Source organism: Drosophila tropicalis, unplaced genomic scaffold (genome assembly GCF_018151085.1).
Source record: "Drosophila tropicalis isolate 14030-0801.00 unplaced genomic scaffold, ASM1815108v1 contig_443, whole genome shotgun sequence".
NCBI classification, from domain to species: Eukaryota; Metazoa; Arthropoda; class Insecta; order Diptera; family Drosophilidae; genus Drosophila; species Drosophila tropicalis.
In genome coordinates, this window is record NW_027172907.1 from 150,667 (window position 1) to 169,272 (window position 18,606).

Consider the following 18,606-nt stretch of genomic DNA (forward strand, 5'->3'; position numbering starts at 1 on the left):
AAAAGCAGAAACTGCTTCACTTTCTTGTGGGAAAATGAAAGTAACAGTTCCATATACTCATTGAATCGCTTTGTATACCATCCATCTGTTTGTTTCTTAAGTGTTTATTAGGTAACTACTAAAACTAGGTAACTCTGTCGAATAAGATCAATCAGTAATTATCCAATACTTAAGCTTGTCGTGTAAGAATATGAGAAATTTGCAAACTATGTGGCTCGCATTACTCTGACTTGAGGCCATTCTTTGGTGTAAATTCCCGTGAGTAGGGAAGGAGGCACGACCAAAGGTAGGTCGTTTCTCTGGTTAAGAGAAATTCCATTTTATTTATATAAATCCATATGCTCATGTTCTTTATTGGGGCACAAGTTTTACAAAGTGATTGCATCTGTTTTGTTTGGCAGCCTCAAGTCAGGAGTGAGGAAAAATGGGGGGCCGGTGAAAAATGTCCCCAGCAAATCGTTGCCCATGTCAAACGACAGCTGGCAGCTAGCTACCCAAGAGCAAATCACAGCTACAGCAAAGTGCACTTTCAGCGGCCGCAAAGTGTCAAACACCCTGCCTGCCTGTCTTTCGTTTCTTCACAACGTTTACACAAAGAAAAAAATAACCACAAAACTGCTTATGGGAAAAAATAGTGTCCTACCAAATCCAACCCAACTCAACCCAACAGACACACACACACACACTCACGGACACTACTCTCACATATGTTCATTAATCCTTCACTGAAAGCGGCCCAAATCACTTACACCTAGACAAGATTCCACTTTTCCACATGTACATTCCTTTTTTCACTTTTTTTTTATCGCTTTGCTTCGTTTGCCCCTTTTTTTGGTCCGATTTCGGGGTTTCAATTTGACTCACCGCTGCAACAGTTTGGCACTACGTTCATCCATCGTTGGGTATTGTCGCCCCTTGGACTTGCCCAGGCATTTTGTTCGCTTCTCGCTGACAGCCTGACAGTAGAAGCCCTTCTTCACATCGTAGCGGAGATGATTTGAATAATCGAGCAGCGGTTGGATTTTCAGGAAACGCTGCAACTCGTTCATCACATCGATGGGATTCAGGCGCAACTGTTCGCCATCAATGATATGCATTTGCTGGGCGGGATAGTAGGCCAGCCAGTGCTCCAAGTGCTGGGCATATTTGCCTGGATTTAGGCAACGATTGCGTAAATCCTTGAGTGCTTTTGGTGCGGAATCACTTGCTGTGATTACCTGATGAGAAAGAGAATAGAAAAAAGGTGAGAATGAAATGTGTTGCAGTTGCTCAAATTAAACTGGTCTAAAAGGACAGAAAGCTAGACAGAAAACGCATATCCACCTGATGTCAAAAACGAAGACTAATCTGAGGTGCAACTACACATGCTGCTGCTGCAGGCATTATAAGAGAATGTGTCACAGAAATGAATCGACTATGTCGAGACCAGAGCTAGAGCTTAAAATTTAAAAAAGGATTTCTTTCTTGCAAAATGAAACATAAAAGCCAGGAATGGATAAAGATTGACAAAATAAATAAATCATAAAGAATATTTGCTTTAAGATGCCTAAAAGATGCACTTATTTCGTACAGGAGAAGGATCTTAAGCTAACGAATTTATAGTTGAAATTAAAAATTAGTTGTTTTTTTTACTTGTCTTATTTTTATGTTTTTAGAAAAAAACTTTTCAAGTCTTTAAATGTAAAAGTCTATACGAAGACAGGGTTAAAGATTAAGGGAAGCTTACCTGATAGAAACTATAGTTATTGGCTATCACATCGCCATGAGCTTTTTGATGTTGATACCAAGAGTAGGCTCGCTTCGCTGGCGATATTAGTATCGTGACAATTTTGGCATGTGGAAGAAGGGTATGTGCTCTCTTTGGCACCGCTTCACCATCGAAATAGGTGGCGCTCTTCTCGAACATGTAGCGGGGCGATGATTGCGTGGCAGTTGGTGGCATGGAGCTACTGCTACTGCTTATCGATGTCAGATTTGGCAATGATTCGGAAGGAAAGAAGTCCATGTACCAATCCAACCCCCTGTAGTAGTTGTTGCCGTTGAAGAACTGCACCTCTTCAAAGGTATCCGGACTGGGAATATTGCTGGCAATGCTGCCATGCATGGCAAGGAATGTGTAAAGGGCAGTGGTGCCAGTTTTTTGTGGTCCTATCACTAGAAACTTGGGCAGGGACTCACAATTTTTGGTCTTTGACCAGATTTTCTTATGTCTGGCATCATCACAGGGATTGCCCCAAACGGGATCTACCTCCTCGGGATGAAGCTGAAAATACATTTCAGCTAATTGTATGGGTGGAGCTGAAGCCAGTTTAAGATTGGTCCAGCATTGTAGGAACTTGATCACCGATTGGAATGTGTACAGGGCCAACCGATCGGAACCATAATTCGACATGTGAGTCATAAATATATTGATCGGATTGTACACAATGGTTTGGAAGAGTTCGCCGCCCTGTATGGACTCATCCAGCTTATCTCTGCCCCCAGGATAACGGTCTATATACATGGTGTGGGTGAAGAGGCCACACGTTTGTCGTGGCAGCACCATAATGTTCCGATGAATGAATCCGCGACGCAAACGAGCAGGTCTTAGATGAGGATACTCCTCGGTGGAGGTAACCTTAACTTGCCACACCTTCTTCCATGCCATATAGAGCAGCTCGTGAGCTGGATAGACACCAGAGTGATGCGGGGATATCGAATAGCCCGAATCGGTGGGAATATTGTGCTCCTTTGCGAACGCATGGTTCATTTGCATCTCGGCCATCAGCAGGGTGAGGTTATCATACAGATGTGGCTGCTGGTGCTTCCACATATGGGAGAACCAATTGAATTCCTCAACATTTTGCAGGAGAAAATCGTCGCCCAAATTTTCCTCCCTGGTTCCATGGTGATAATATTTGCCAGAGAAGCCCAAATTAAAGCGAAACCCCGGCAACATGGCTCCAATGTTCTTTTGTGTAGCGATCAGAGCACGCACATCATCGGGTCGTAGACGGGTGCCCTTTTCTCCAACGAATATGTCATCAATGTCTACCAAGATCATTCGCTCTAGATTCAAACTTAAGTGACCATGCGAAAGATAGCTGAGGGCATCCAAGAAGAGTAGACGATGCAGCCAGAATCGTAGACTGCTGCCAAAGAGAACTCGTTGTATGCCATCGAAATGGCCGCGATCTTGAACCACTGTGCTCAACGGCAATTGAACCTGGCCACCCACATCCATATCCGCGGGATATTCTTGAGTATTTCTCTGAGCCCATTCTACCGGCTCATAGGTGGTGTGATTATGCTGGAAGACTGCCCAATCATCGCCGGGCAAGACACCCCAAGCCGTTTCGCCGGCTCGTGTTAGCCTCAATACCGAAGATTCTGGGTTTAGACTAGCATCACGTAATCTCAAATTCGTATTCACATATAGAGGAAAATCACGCAACTGGGCGCCAACTAAAGTCTCTTCACTGGGACTTACAAAGCCCACAATTCCCACAGAATATTCACGGCAATATTTATCCAATAGTTCGCGATTCCATTTATCCATATTAAGATATTTGTCCAGATTCTCAAATACAATAACACCATAGCGACCCTTGTCCAGATTAGTGAGAACAGGAAGACTTTTGCCAGCCACCTCGATTTTGTATCTGAAAACAGAAAAGGAATAAGTTAGTAAGAAAGTTTAAAGTTTCTATAACAAAACCAGAAATCATAGCTGTCAAATTCACACTCCCCCAAGTAGCGCAAAGATAAAAAAGGACTATAACTGAAAAAGAGCGGAAGTATGCATGTCAAACTTGACATTCATGGAGTGAGAGAAGTAATAGATTGAGAATGAACGAGAGCAAGAAAAAGAAACAACAAACGAGAGACCCAGAGACCGAGAACAACGAGAAATGGAGATCTGAGTAAATGAGAATGTTGTATTTGACATCACGCTGTCAAAAACTGTTTGCTGTGACAACCACCCACAAAGTTGCATTTCCAATAGTGATTGCAATACAATGGTTGATAAAAGTATTTGGACAAAACTGCACCCCAATGTTTGATTGCATGTTGCGTGAATCTAAAAAGTTGTCGCTAGTTTTTTCCATTCTAAATGGAAGTATATAAAATTAAGAGAATTTTTTTGCGGAAATTTGTTTCTGTTTTCTTGAACGTTTATTGCTTTCGATCCTGTGTGTACAGTTCGTTGTGTCATGTCATTTTATAATGCGTTAATATTCCTTATACTGGCATTTGGTGTCCTTTATATCGATATCGAAACTTGTCCAGTTTGAGAGGTAAATATCTCTCTACATCATTTCCATGAATATTTGGTTGGGCAAATAGAAAAAAGAAAAACAATTTTAATATTTATCCACGACAACCTGTGACCATTTTGTTGTTGTTTTTTTGCTATAAATACTAAGCCAAAAGAAAAACAGAGTAGAAACGCTGTGATTTACATCCACGTACTGATTCTGATTTAGATTCTGGTTTGGGTTCGGGCTGGAATTGGGTTTTGGCTTTGCTGCTGAACGCATAATGTTTTGCATAAATATTACAATATTTTCAGTGATATGGAATTTCCAAATGATTGGATTTTGTATGCGTGTGTGTCCTAGACTAGCAGGCTTTGTCCATTTGCCTATTTCTGACTGTTCCATATACGAGGGTCAATCGATGTGTGTTTATATTTAGGACAACATTCTGCTGCTCACTACGCCATTTAATGAAATAAAGATTACTAGCATTACCAGGGTCGTAAAGCTACTTATATCAGTTAAAGAAAAAAAACATTCATAAGAATGTCATTACTTTATGTCTTCAAGTGGCATTAATGTAGGTCAAATGTAGGTCTTATATTTGAATGCAAACTTAAGTAATGAAAAGATTATTGAATTGGGTTGAAGATAGTTACTATAATTTCCAAATTAACTCGCTGAAGACATCAGTGACTCATCTCAAAAGGGTTAAGTGTTTAAGGGTTTTAAGTTGAAGTGAAAGTAGTTAAAGTGAGTTCAAATCTAATTAACAACTTCATTCTGGATGTTCTAAGCTATATTGGAATATGGGCGTTCGTTTTCGCGATTGTTTACACGGAAGCAAAATAAAATAAAATTCACAACTTTTTATCAATTTATCATTCATATTTTTCTTGTAAGATTTGTCATGCCCTTTTGATGAAAGGGTTTTTTTTATTGGGTCTGTCACAGTTTTTCCACCTCTGTTTGTGTGCAGTTAACTTATACATCAACTTATAGACATCACGTTGCTAAGAGCTAAGAATACAGGTCAAAATGAGAAAATCGGAAATGTCCATAGACTTATTGAAATACCCTCGCATAGAAAATATATGTACGTATGCATTTAGATAAACCGTATACATACATATGTATGGCAAATGTCGGTTTTTGGTTACGGCTGCATCAGATCACGCTGGTCATTTAGTGGGTCTTAAAGCTGAACAACTTCCCATCGCGTCGCATGCGCATTCCGAAAATGTTTACCAATTTAATCAATATGCCAAAACTAACAAAACCGAAAAACACCAACAACCAACAATATAGAATAATACAAAAAGAAAAACCCGTAAATCCGGAAACTGAAAACCGAGAAAAAACTTTACGTATTGTAAAAGCGTTTTTTTTTTGTGTATACGGGTTGTCCTTTTTCCTCTCTGAAGGGTGTTGGGCGGTGAAGCATTTGCTTTAGCATATTAAAAATATTTTGCAGTTGCCTCACCTCTTCCCGCTACGCGAATTCGATACCGCCTGCATATAAAAGTCATAAAGCAAAACAGTTTATATCGCATATTTGTATGTATGCATGTGTGTGTGTGTGTGGTTGTGGGTGTGGGTGTCGGTGGGAGAAGGTGTGGTGGGAAGAGGCCTGCCACATTATTGATAGTTTTGTTTGATGGGCCACATCTGACAAAAAACTCGCACCGTATGACTTTGCCTCGGTAAAAAGTCTGGCTGAGTTATGAGGGTTGACGTTTGTTTGAGTTGGCCAAGGGTGTGGTTGTGGGGCATTCGATGGTGTGAAAGGGGGATTGAGGAAAAATGCCCCATCTCTGACATACTGCATGCATTGCATATATTATGGCGCGTCCAAAACGAGACCATGTGTCACACGGTCGGGAGTCTGTCGAGTGAGTGAGCCAAGCCAAGGTGCTAAGAGGTGCTGCCGGAGGCGACGTGCCAGAGGAAGGGAGTAAATGTACCTATCAAAATGGCCAGGATATTGAAAAGCTGGACGCAAGGTGGAAAACACCAGAGGGCCAATCTAACTTCAGCAATGCCGAAATTTGTATACTCTTGCAAGTTTTCCTGTTACTTTTTCAAAACTTTTGCCAAAGAGCGCTTTATATAATAGTTAGTTACATACATTATTTTGATTAAAATAGGCAAATTTATAGATTATTATGTGTTGTTTTTAAACAAAAATATATAGTTATAAAGGATCGTTTCGTTCCAACCAAAATTAATATACTCTTTTTGCACCTATGTATATACTTATAGAAATTGATTTTCTTCCGCCATCTTTGAAATATTGGTAATCAATTTTAATATCTATTCAAAACAGCCAAGCTATGCGTTGAAGAGGTTGAACAAAAGTGCGGAAGTGATTTCATATATTACTGTAGAAAACCCATAATATGTATTTGTTTGCACACCATGCTCGAAAAATCAAACAATGTGAACTGAACGCATAACAAAAGTGATAAAAGAATTATCATAGCATACTTTTAAGGTATTTTTGTGTGGTTGGTGGTTTGTCGACTTATTTAGTGTTATAAAGAACATTTTATCTGCGTGTGTGTGTTTAATTAACTTGACATGGTTATCTTCTACTGTATCTCTCTCTCTCTCTCTCTTATTTTGTCTTTATCTGTTTCGTCTTGTTGCCGCCTCCGATGCTTTTCTGTGTTAATATTTGAAATTTAATTGTGCGGTGAGGTGAGACACAACCCGACACAGTCACTTCGAGGTCCGTAGCGGATTTGTTTTAAAACCCATTACGGACTATTACTGACAAGTAAATGAATGTTAGTTTTTCACACATTATTATGCTACACTGTTACTAAGCGAATTGGAGAGCAGAAGTAACAGATGGGCTGCAGCAGCAGGTGCGACGCCAGTGCTCATTTGTTTGCATTTGTATGGAGTGTTAAATTATCCTCCGGATAAAGGTGAAAATGGCAAAAATGCCGACGCGGTGTTGTTATTTTTTCTCCATTTCTCTGTATTTCTTCATGCGTCTTGTCTATGTCGATTTCTGTCTGCTACGCATTAAATGAGCTTAGTTTAGTTGACTTCCCACTGCCACTTTGGCTTACAGGTTCCCTTTCTCTGCCCCCTTCTCTCTTTGGTCGCCCATGATTTTCTACTCACCTCTACTGTAATTTCATTAGAGCTGTGTGGATAGAAGGAGAGACGCGGGCAGAGACTCTGTGTTGACATTTGCTTCAGGAAATGAAGCTGTAGGGCTTGTGTGTATGTTTAAAAGACAAGGATAAAAGGTGGTTGAATGTCTGCACTGGCGCGGCACCTGGCTTAATTGATGTTCCTAAACTAAGGACGTGCATATATACCAGTACATTCATACACACAAACAAACACATATCTGCTTGTTCGTAGATATAAGATCTCTGGCCTAAACTTAAATTGGTCAAGGAATAAGTTGCCGTCGTCTTTTATCCTGATTAGCTGAAAGAAAATGTTGCAATCAGCCAGGACTAATTAACACTCTTCTGCTTTCTCCGGCAGCCAGGCAGTTTCGTTGGTTAACCTGGCTAATAACGACGCAATCTGGTGGTGAAATAATCTACGATTACCATGAATAACTGGACTAACTGGACCAAAAAGTTTCGACCGTTCAGATCTCTTTATGAAATAGTGGTCCGATCCGCATCGGTTTCTTAAATATATAAACTAAGATTTAAAAGACTCAAAGATAATGAATAATTTCTCTCATAAATAGAAATTGCAAACCTACAGTTCGACTTGTCATTTAACTATATCAAAATAGTTGAATTTTGACAGCTTATTTATAAATATATTTTAAAGAACTACTTTTGCCTGTGGTTGACCTTTCTACGGGAATGTTCATTTACATATTTACACTCTTAAAACAAATCCTTTTTGATGTGGTAAGAATGTTAAATGACACTATATTAAATCGAAAAGGGAAAGCTGTTTAGGTTCTTTCATTTTAGAGAGTTAAGAGTTCATTGAGCGATGTCCTTTGGGGCATTCCCCAAACATTTTTTAACGGTTCATGATGTAACGACTTCTTCAACTGTTACTCGTTATTTAATTTCTCATTTTGTTGCCTTAATTGGCATGAATTGGCTAGCCATTTCTTGTTATATCGACTACTTCTTTTTCTTTCAGTTGTTTTTCCGTTTTTTATGGTGTTTTCTTTTTGTTTTCTTCCTCTTCAGCTGGTCCAATTAGCCAATTGATTGATTGACAAGTCTGTGGGGCGCAGCTGGCCGCCCGACACACAAATGGCACATACAAATTTTCCTGGCACAAAGTATGCAAAGTTTGCAAAAAAAACTTTTTACGACCAAATTGCCTACATTTGTGTGGGTTTTTTCACTCTCCCTCTCTTTCTCCTTCTGCGTTGGTGTGGATGAGTGTGGGCACCAGTCCAAAGATTAACAGCTAACTTTCTGTGGCATCTAATGCCCCGTGAAATTGTAATGAAATATCCAAGGTAATGAGAAGTCCTTACCCGGTCTCTTGCCACACATTTGCTCACTCATCGTTTATTAAATTGCCATTTACAACGAAGCTCACAATGGGCTGGTGCTGAAGTCAGGGACACGACTGCAAAACATTCTATCTATCTATATCTAGATATCCAACTACCTCTCACACTCCTTTTGACATACCGGGTAATAGCTACTTAACCTTATTTTCAATTTTTGATTTGGTTTTTGTATGCGCGCAACAGCAGTCGTTTTACCAGTCAGCCAGTGAGTCAATCCGTCAGTAAGTCAGACAAGACAAGGCACAAGGCAAGTCAGGCGCACGGAAGTCATCAGCAGCCTGGTTGGTTATCATTTCTTCTCCCTAACTCTCCCCACACTCACTCTAACCATCGTGTGTGGCTGTGTGTGAATAATGTAGCATGCTTTGTGGCGCAGCCAAAAAACTGCTCTCTTTCTTTCGGTTTGGGCACGCTGATTGCGCCACTGGGATACGAAACGCGAAATAGTGGCTGGAGTTGTTGTAGCTGCCGTCGCTTCCTCAATTTACAGACACATGGCAAACGCCATAAACAGCCACCACAATTGGGGTGCACAATTGGAAGCTTGCCATGGCAGCGTCAGACTAGAACCAAGGACTTGGCTCTGCTTTGGTTAGGGATTCCTTGCACCATCATCACATCAGCAGCTGCACAAGGACGGCGAAGCGCCAGCTTCAGCCGTTTTGGCTCATAATAATCACACCCTTTTCACCAATGTTTACTTTAATAATGTCGCGGAAAATTCTTATTTTCAATTTTTCACAGGTCAGCGGAGAGTTAACCTGGCCACAGTGGATGTCATAATGAAACTGGCTTTGTGAATGGAACAAATGTGCGCATTAAAGGGGAGCTAAATCCTTCGTTCGTTTTAACGAGTTAAAATAAAATCAAGTAGAAAATGTTTAGTTCGAATTTGTAGATCGCATAATAATACTATGACGAGCTGAGTGATTCCCAGATTGAAAATAGTTTTCAGAACGACGAACATTTGTTAAAGGAAATTTGAGGAAAAGTATTTCCACTGATAGCGACTCGTTTTTAATCACAATTAATGAAACTCTTGTAAATCTCATTCATTGCCTTTAAGAATCATCTTATCCACTGTGTTTAGTCAACATAATAATAGCGAACAATGACATGAAAATGGATGAAGGCAGGAGGCGGCCCCAAGCAAATATGGCCATACAATATAGTCTTCTATATAGTATGTATGTACATTGCATATACATATGGTCCATAGTTGTTGTTTTTTTATTTTGTTTTGTTACTCTTGGTCTTGCTCTCTTTTCTTTGCTGTCGTTTATAAATAAAAAATATTTTGCTCTAGCGCTTGGCACGTGACAAGGCGACTGCAGTCACTGGCTGTTCACACAGATTGTGTCCTCTTCCTGCTTACCTTCCCCATCACCACCACCACCAGTTTCCCTTCCCATCACTCCTGTGTGTGACAAGTTGCCTTTGCTTTTTACGCTCCTGCTGATGCTGTGCCCTGCTCGTGTTTCTGCTCCTTGTTGTTATTTTTCAACAAATTGGTTATTTTATTGAATTACTCAAGCAGCAGGCATTCACAATGTAGCCCGCCCCGACGCCATTCCTACAGCTCACTACCCACTCACTCTTCCACCCCTTTGCGTGATTATATTGGCCTAAACAGACGCTGCTGGCTGAGTAGAAAAAGAAATTTAGCTCACAAGTCGCCAAGGACTTTGCCGTTGTTTGCCGTGTGTTTGCGTGTCTCCTTCATTCTTCTTTCTCTCTCCCTCTCACTCTCCCTCTGTCCCTCTCTCTTGCCTCTTCCATTTGCTTTTGCCCCGCTTTGGCAGTTGACTTAAGTAGTTTTGCCGCGTATAATAAATTTTCTAGTTTAAACTCATTTATTGCCCTCGTCGAGAGAATGAAAGAAGTAGGTTGGCTTCTCCACCCATTCGATACGATACGATATAATAGCCATTTGTTGTATAATTTTCACATTGTTTAGTGTCCTCTATGGCACAGCGATGAAGGAGGCGGTGCATGCAGCAAAAGTAACTTCCGAGTGCTTTGGGGTTTTTATTTATGATATAAAGATTAGTCTTAATAACCACAATTGGAGCTAGAGTCCGCGTCGGAGTCAGGACAATGTGCGTGGTAGTAGCAGCAGCCGCTAAAGTGCCTTCTCAATGGCAGGCGTAGGGCGTATACAATAATTCTTGAGACCCTAAACTTATTCACAGGAATTTATTAAAAGAACAGAGATTTAAAAATGGTCTACAAGGGTGTGAAATCTGTTAGATTTTTTGATCTTTTATTATAAAGATTTGAAAATTAAAGACTGATCACAAAAAGTCGCATAACGGATGCTTAAATTTGGGTTAATTTGAAAATTTAGATATCTGGAGAAGAGGTGTAATCAAAGAATGAGGAAAGCAACTGACTTGAAGTAGAAAGCAAGTGAATTTTTCATGGTTAATTAAGTGACAACATGGGAGCAATAGCAATTGCGAGCGAATGAGACGCGATGCTCTCTACTATTTCTCACCCCATCTCTATCTTTTGACTTGCTCAAATGTTCATAAATAATTGATAATAGGAATGGAGTTGGAGAAGTGTTCGGGTGCAAATGTGTGAGTTGGCCGTGTGAAATAGTTAAGAGAGAAAAGTGGATGCATCTGCACCTGCATTAATCAAAAGAGGAGAGACGATGTCAACTTTTGATTGCCTGCCTGCAGTGTAATTTTGACTACACACTCATACGCAGATACACAGAAAAGTCATCAACAATAATGAGATGGTAATGCTTAATGAAATTTGTTCTTGCTGGGGTAAGGTTTCTGCCAAAAGTGTCCTAGGGGTAGTCAAGTGTGTATAAGAAGCAGAAGAGCGAGAACAGCAGCAGTAGAGCTGGCTAATGAAGTCATTGATAAGCATACACCCACACACAAACACAACAAAGGAATCAGAAGCATATACTCGTTCACTTACACACTGACAGGCAGACAAACCCACACACTAACAGACAAACATTCCATTATGGAGATAGAGAGGGAGACAAAGAGAGAGCGAGAGAGAGAGAGAAGTGGAGAAGTTGATTAGGTCATGGAGTCATGCGTTTGCATATTTGGAAAACTAAAGAAGGGGAAAGACAGGCCCAGCAAAGACAATAGCTGAGATTACTCTCAGCTGGATGAAGAAGAAGAAGACGAAGTGCTTAAATTCCATTGCTATTCCTATTTGTACTTGAAATCTCATTAAAGTTGAAGCACTTGTCTGCCAGCAGCAGCACCAACAGCATCAGAAGCTAGTTTTCGCATAACGACAACGAAATTTAATTATATAACACAAAAGGCAAAACTAACCGCCCCCCTGCGGGGTCACAATCGTCCCACAATCGCTTCACAATTGCTGCTACCAGGCAGGACACGAATATAACCTTAAGCAAATTAAAATTTTTTAGCCGTTTGACTCTCCTTCGTTTAATTGAAAATTTTCATGTTTCCCAACATATACACAGACATACATATACATGTATGCAAGTACACGTCAAACACTTTCCACCTTCGGCTGGCATTATAATTGCGGTTATTTTGCAGGAGAATGAATCCTGAATCCTGTGGTCATTCTGTGGTTAACCATTGAGTGAAGACAGTACAAAAAGTGAACGCTGCTGGTGGTGGACGTGGCAGGTGGTAGCCTGGTTAGACATTCAGTTAAGTCACAAAGCCAAAATCCAAACGAAAGCATTGCTTTTGTGTTCTAGTTGAATACAATTACTTTTGCAACATGAGTTTTCATTGAAACGAGCAACTGAAAAAACTTGAGGTGATAAGACCATTTTAAGTGTTATTTAAAATGTCATTTACTTTCACTTAAAATTTTGAATTAAATCTAAGTTAGTTGAGAAATAAATTGTCAAGTAGTCATATTAAAATGTAATTGTAGTCTTCTGTGTCAGTTATGTCTTAATTTGGAGTCGTTTAAACGTTCATTTGAATAAAATTAATAAAATCTGTCAAAAACAGTGACTTTTCTCTATAACTTCCCTATTTTCCACACAATTTTCATAAGAATTCATATTTGTCAGATTAATTAGCCCAATTTGATTGAGATTGGATATATACATATGTATATTTCACACAGCTCTCATGTTACTTAGCAAACAGAGGTACAAAAGTTTTTCTAACGAAAGTAGTTTTTCGAGCAATCGTTCCTATGGGATCATCTCGTTCCCGAGAAATTTAAAAAACAAACACTTGGAAGATAGTGCAATTTACAAAAGTAAACATTATACAAAAAATAAAATTGTTTGAAGCTGTTTACTTAGCTAAACTAACTCGACATATCAAAAATACTCTTACCCATGGATATATCGCAGAGCCTTTAGGCAAAACCAAAGAAAAAACTGCTGACATAGCCAGGGTTTGTATACGAAAAGGAAAACACTAGAGATAGAGAGCAGAAGACGGAAAAGGAGAAGTGAATAGGAGGCAGGTGAGACATTGGCCAGAACTAAAAAGTCGACTCGACTAGACTCCAAGGCAAAAGGCATGGCCAGGATGCTGTGGTGCCTTTTACTAGACCACAAAAGCATAAGTTGCCAATTAAACTGGAATGCTTTGCTGGTTTTGCCTTCCAACCATAAAGAGAAAATGAGGGAATGAGATGAATGAAGAAGCAAAAGCAAGAGCTAAAGCAGAAATGCTGGCATTAATATCATAACCTTCCCCTTTTTATCGCCGACTGCCCAAATTGGGTCAACATTGACAATGGCCAGGCGCCTGGCACACGAATCAGGCTGGGTCTGGTGCCGGGGCTAGGGCTGGGGCTCGGTACTCGCCACCATGGCTACTCCATTTATTCTCTCATTCTTTTCACAGTACTGCCACTTGGCTGCATTTACCATTCATATTTCTGGTGTCGGTTACGCTGGCTTCCGTTTGCAGTAACTTTGAGTGTAATAATTGTTGCAATGTTGCCTCATCGTTGCAATTATGCAAATTTGTCTGAGACTAATTGTCTATGATTCCTCTTTTGACACAGTCTATAAATCTAATTCATATCTCTGTATATACGTACTTGATGCGATTATAGACCAAAAGCTCGGCTATATCCCGTCCCAATCCTGAATATGTGGTCTCCACAAACACCAAAACTTTCGGATCAATCCTCAAACGGGCTTCGGAGCGATGATCTGGAGCAGGTGAGGCTTCTCGTCTTATTTGGTTGCCGGCAGAATTTATCAAGCGGCAATTAATTATAGGAGCTGGATGAGTATCACGTTGAATAAGTCTAAAATGAGAAAAAGGTTGATTCAAATGTTAAATTGGCATCAAACTAGAAATTAAAACTATTGGTTGGGAAAAGGGAAATGGTCTACCTTTGTACAGTTACAGTTACCCAATTGTTATTTATAAAATAACTGTATAAAAATAAATATACAAAATGCAACAACCAAGAGATAAGACAACAAACTGTCAAATAGAAAGGGAAACATTTGGGGATATAAAGAGAATAAAAAGTAAAACCAGAGGGCCGGGGCTAACTTCGACCGCGTCAAAGTTTGTATACCCTTGCAACTTTTTTGGTAACTCTATCCTTACCTATTAGCCATCAATGTGGAAGAACGTTTTATCTAAAAAGGCTTAAGCTTGAGAAAGAAAGGCCTACAATCATAGGAAATAACGAAGATATTGATCAAAGTCACTGTTTTCCACCGATCGTTCCTATGGGAGCTATATGATATAGTCACCCGATCTTTATCAAATTCGGCACAGTCATTACACATATATATTAAATTAAGAAATGTTTAATTTAAAAGCAATCGCGTTAAAAGTAACGAAGTTATTTACAAAAGTCACTGTTTTCGACCAATCGTTCCTATGGGAGCTATATGATATAGTCACCTGATCTTGATCAAATTTGGCATAGTCGCTTATAGGCGTAGTAAACTCTCTAATATTAAGATTCACGACCATAGCTCAGAAAATAACGAAGTTATTGAGAAAGTCACTGTTTGTGACTTGGCCGTTTGTATGGGAGCTATATGATATAGTCACCCGATCTTGATCAAATTTGGCATAGTCGCTTATAGGCGTAGTAAACTCTCTAATATTAAGTTTCACGATAATAGCATAGAAAATAACGAAGTTATTGAGAAAAGTCACTGTTCGTGACTTTGGGGTTTGTATGGGAGCTATATGATATAGTGGTCCGATCCGGCTGAATCCGAGATATACAACGCCTGCAGTATATACAAGCCTACGTGCAAAATTTCAGCTCTGTAGCTCTTACGGTCTAGGAGGAGTTTGCGTTGATCCAGACGGACGGACGGACGGACGGACGGACGGACGGACGGACGGACGGACGGACGGACGGACGGACATGGCTAGTTGAACTCGTCTCGTCGTGCTGATCAAGAATATATATACTTTGTATGGTCGGAGATGCTTCGTTCTATGCGTTGCACACTTCTGACCAAAATTAATATACCCTTTTTGCAAGGGTATAATGAGAGAATAGATTTAAGCGGCACCGTTGCGTATGCGTAATATGTAAACGTTGTACGTTTGTGCCCCTATAATATCAAAGAAGCTAACTTCGGCTATGACTAAATTTGTATACTCTTGCAATTTTTTAACAATACTATTTCGTAATGTGCCATGAGGCAGTTGTGTCGCTTGGTGCTTGGTATATCGAAGTCGGCGAGAAGACTTACTTACATACAAATGTATGTACTTCGCGTTGTTTTGCTTTTTCCTTTCTTTTCTAAAAGGGAAATTTTAGTTTTTCAGTTTACGGTCTTGTCTGTTGCTCCTTAAGTTAGCTAATTAACAAACCAACAAACGAGTTGCGAAACACTGAGCAACAGAGCAGCAAGTTTTCTCTATATAAAAACTTTGCCCAACAGTTTTCACCCATAGCCATGCCATGATATTCACCTTTGACCTGAGTAAAATGTTTTTTATTTAAATTTTTGTGCACACTTCCCTCTGACCTGCCTCTAAAAGCAGCAGCAGCAGAAAAACATTTTTTGTATAAGGCTTATGCAATTTCCTTTACAAATCCTTTGCCACTTCCTTTGCTTTCTCCACCCAAACATTTTTTGGACAGGAGTTCATGCAGTCCATTACAAGGCAGGAGCCAGTGCAAAAGCTGCAAAAGAGCGGCAACATGTACATATGTGCAAAAACCTTTTGAAGCGGCAAAGTGAAATCCCTAAAATTAACAAAAAACGTATTAGGCCAAGCCCTGGTGAATCGTGGCCCCAGCATTTTCATTCCTTCTTTTATCCCAGGACATGTCTGCCTTGGAAAATGTAAATACTTTCAACATTGCTAAAACGCAAACTGACCAGGGGGGAAGGGGCCATAAAATAGACAGTAAGTCTGTATTCTTCATAGAGGCAACTAAAACTTTTGGTCTGCTAAACAGTTCCGGTTTAGGCCAGCGCGGGTTTTGTAGTAATTAAAATATTTTTCGGTGGTTTTAATGCAAGTTTCGCAGATCTTTTTCTAATGAAAAAGTTAGGACATAATTTTAAACTCAAAACCTTTGAAAAAACTGCCAAAAAAATCATTCTTTAAAAATTATTCTTTTGAATTTGTATATTTTTCAGTATAATTAGCGTGAGTAACATTTCCCTTTAAGTTTGAACTTTAAAGCATTAGAAAGAAAGAGAGAATCAACCACTATATTTTATATCAAGACTATATTTTGATCAAAAAGGGCGAGCGTCCGTAGCATTTGCCAATCCTGCTATAAGGCTAATGCGGTCCTGTTCGAAGAACAATATATTCAGATAGCAGACATACTTATACATATGTACATATGTATAAATACAAATATAAGAGGGCAGTCCGAAAAATACTTTGATTACCAAGAAAAAAAAGGACTTCTTTCAGATCGGAACAATTGACACAGTGATCAAACTTCTCTAACCTCATTTGAAAAAAAGAGTATTTCCAGGATCTAGAAAGTATCCCTCAGTGGCCCTTATGAGTCTGGTTTGATCCTCTGTTCGTAATAGAATTATACCAATTTGGCTGAGGCGACGGATATGATGTGAACTAGTGCGCTTTGAAGCCAGACAAATGTTTTTTCTGCAACTTGGCATTAAATCAGCCCCCTAACTCAGAAAGTTCTTAAAGAAGAGGACACACGACTTTAAAGTGATCTTACGCAGAGTTAACATGGCACCCACAGGGGCTTGACTTGCAACTCTCTTGCGTGTGGGACCGTGGAGTACGTGATCAGGCTAGGTATCTATTGGTCTACCCTCGTACATACATACATACATACTTGTACATAGATATAAACATTATACTGGCTTTTGGTTTATTCTATTATTACGTGCCGATGTAGTCTAGGAAAAAAAGGATGGCAAAGGATGGTAACTTTAAGGTTTTATTTTGTGTAAGCTGCAAATCAGTTGCTACATTTGAGAAATTCGGTATCCAAAATTGAAGCTCAAATACTTCCCTTTTGAAGATACATATGTATGTATAAAGACTGACCAGCAAAACTGTAAGACCACTTTGTAGTCCTCAGTTGGGCAGATCATAACCTTTTTAAGACCTAAACTTAATGCTTCTAATACCATTTGATTGTAAATCTATTTGACTTTTGTCTCCAAAAGCTGTAAGCGATTTGACAGGTCAGAAGATATAGATAGATGTAATCCAGAACTAATAATGTTGACTTTGGGTATACTATTTGTACCGTTATTTATAAGTAAAGCGCACGGCAGAACCTAGAACTTGGATTTATGTTTTCCAAATATATTTTTGGTATATACATAGAAGAAGGTAGAATTCAGTTGATTTGTTGGTGAAACAGATATGCTTTATTACTTTGGCTTTAACCTTTATCAAAAGTTTTGCTTAATTTCCATTTCGACCAAGCGTGTTGCCCGACTTGCCGCCTTCTTGTTTTGCATTTGCGTGCAACATTCGTTTGGACCCACTTTGATTTATTTGTGCACAGCACAGCACAAAATTTCCGCTTTCATAGGAACAAGTAAGATTCAAGTTATTTTTTTTCCTTTGATTGTTGTCGTTTTAGTGCGCTGCATAACTTAGGCAACAAAAAGTGAGTTTATGCATTTGCCACGTGTTATTCAAACGGGCGTGCAACAATCTTGGCAAAATGTATGTGCGCTCTGTCAACAAGCAAAACGAAGAATGAAAGACGGGAAAAGAAACGAGCGGTTTCAGTTATTGAAACCCGGAGACTTGCAATTCAAGGGAATTTTATGAGTTGACTTTAAAGCGTTACCACCGCAAGTATGTATAATAGAAAACCGCCCACATTTTCTAAGCGAGGAGGGGAAGGCGTGGCATAGGCACGCTCAGACAATAAATCGTATGTACAAATTTGTAATAAATTTGCAAAGTCGCAAGTGCAGCAGCAGCAGCTCCAGCAGTATCAGCCACAAAAATGTGCGGCGCTGCCAACGGGGCGCATATGTAATGCAACTGGGCAAAGCCCAAAAAAAAGGGATAAATTTGGGGTAAGGCATAGGAGCCGAAGTAGCAGAAGAAGGACGCGAAATAAAGGCAGCATAATAAAATGCGAATCTAGCACAAGCATACGTGTACATACATACAAATATACATTGTACATACAAATACAGCCAGATACGAGCATTCATCCATACAGACATACATATGTATGTATGTATGTATGTATGTACATAAAAAATTGAAAATATCTATGGGCAAAAAATGGAGAAACTTAGTAAACCAGCATAAAAATGAGAAATGACTAAAGCAAATACCAGAAAAAGAAAAAAAAAAAAACAAACAACAAAAATTTGGTTCTGCCAAAGTTTATATACCCTTGCAATAGTCTTTTACCGTTATATTTTATTAACAATTTCTTCTCCTTTTCTTT

General features: G+C 39.5%; 1 protein-coding gene across 1 annotated transcript in view; it reads right to left on the minus strand.

The window, feature by feature from the left end:
* The window catches only part of sfl (N-deacetylase and N-sulfotransferase sfl), a 64,867-nt gene that overhangs the window by 2,216 nt on the left and 44,045 nt on the right, over window positions 1–18,606 (minus strand). The window contains exons 3-5 of the mRNA XM_068285847.1: window positions 13,792–14,004; window positions 1,727–3,641; window positions 865–1,217 (exon numbers count right to left, since the gene is read on the minus strand). Of these exons, the coding sequence (XP_068141948.1) occupies window positions 865–1,217; window positions 1,727–3,641; window positions 13,792–14,004 (2,481 nt within the window). The remainder of the gene's footprint in view (window positions 1–864; window positions 1,218–1,726; window positions 3,642–13,791; window positions 14,005–18,606) is intronic.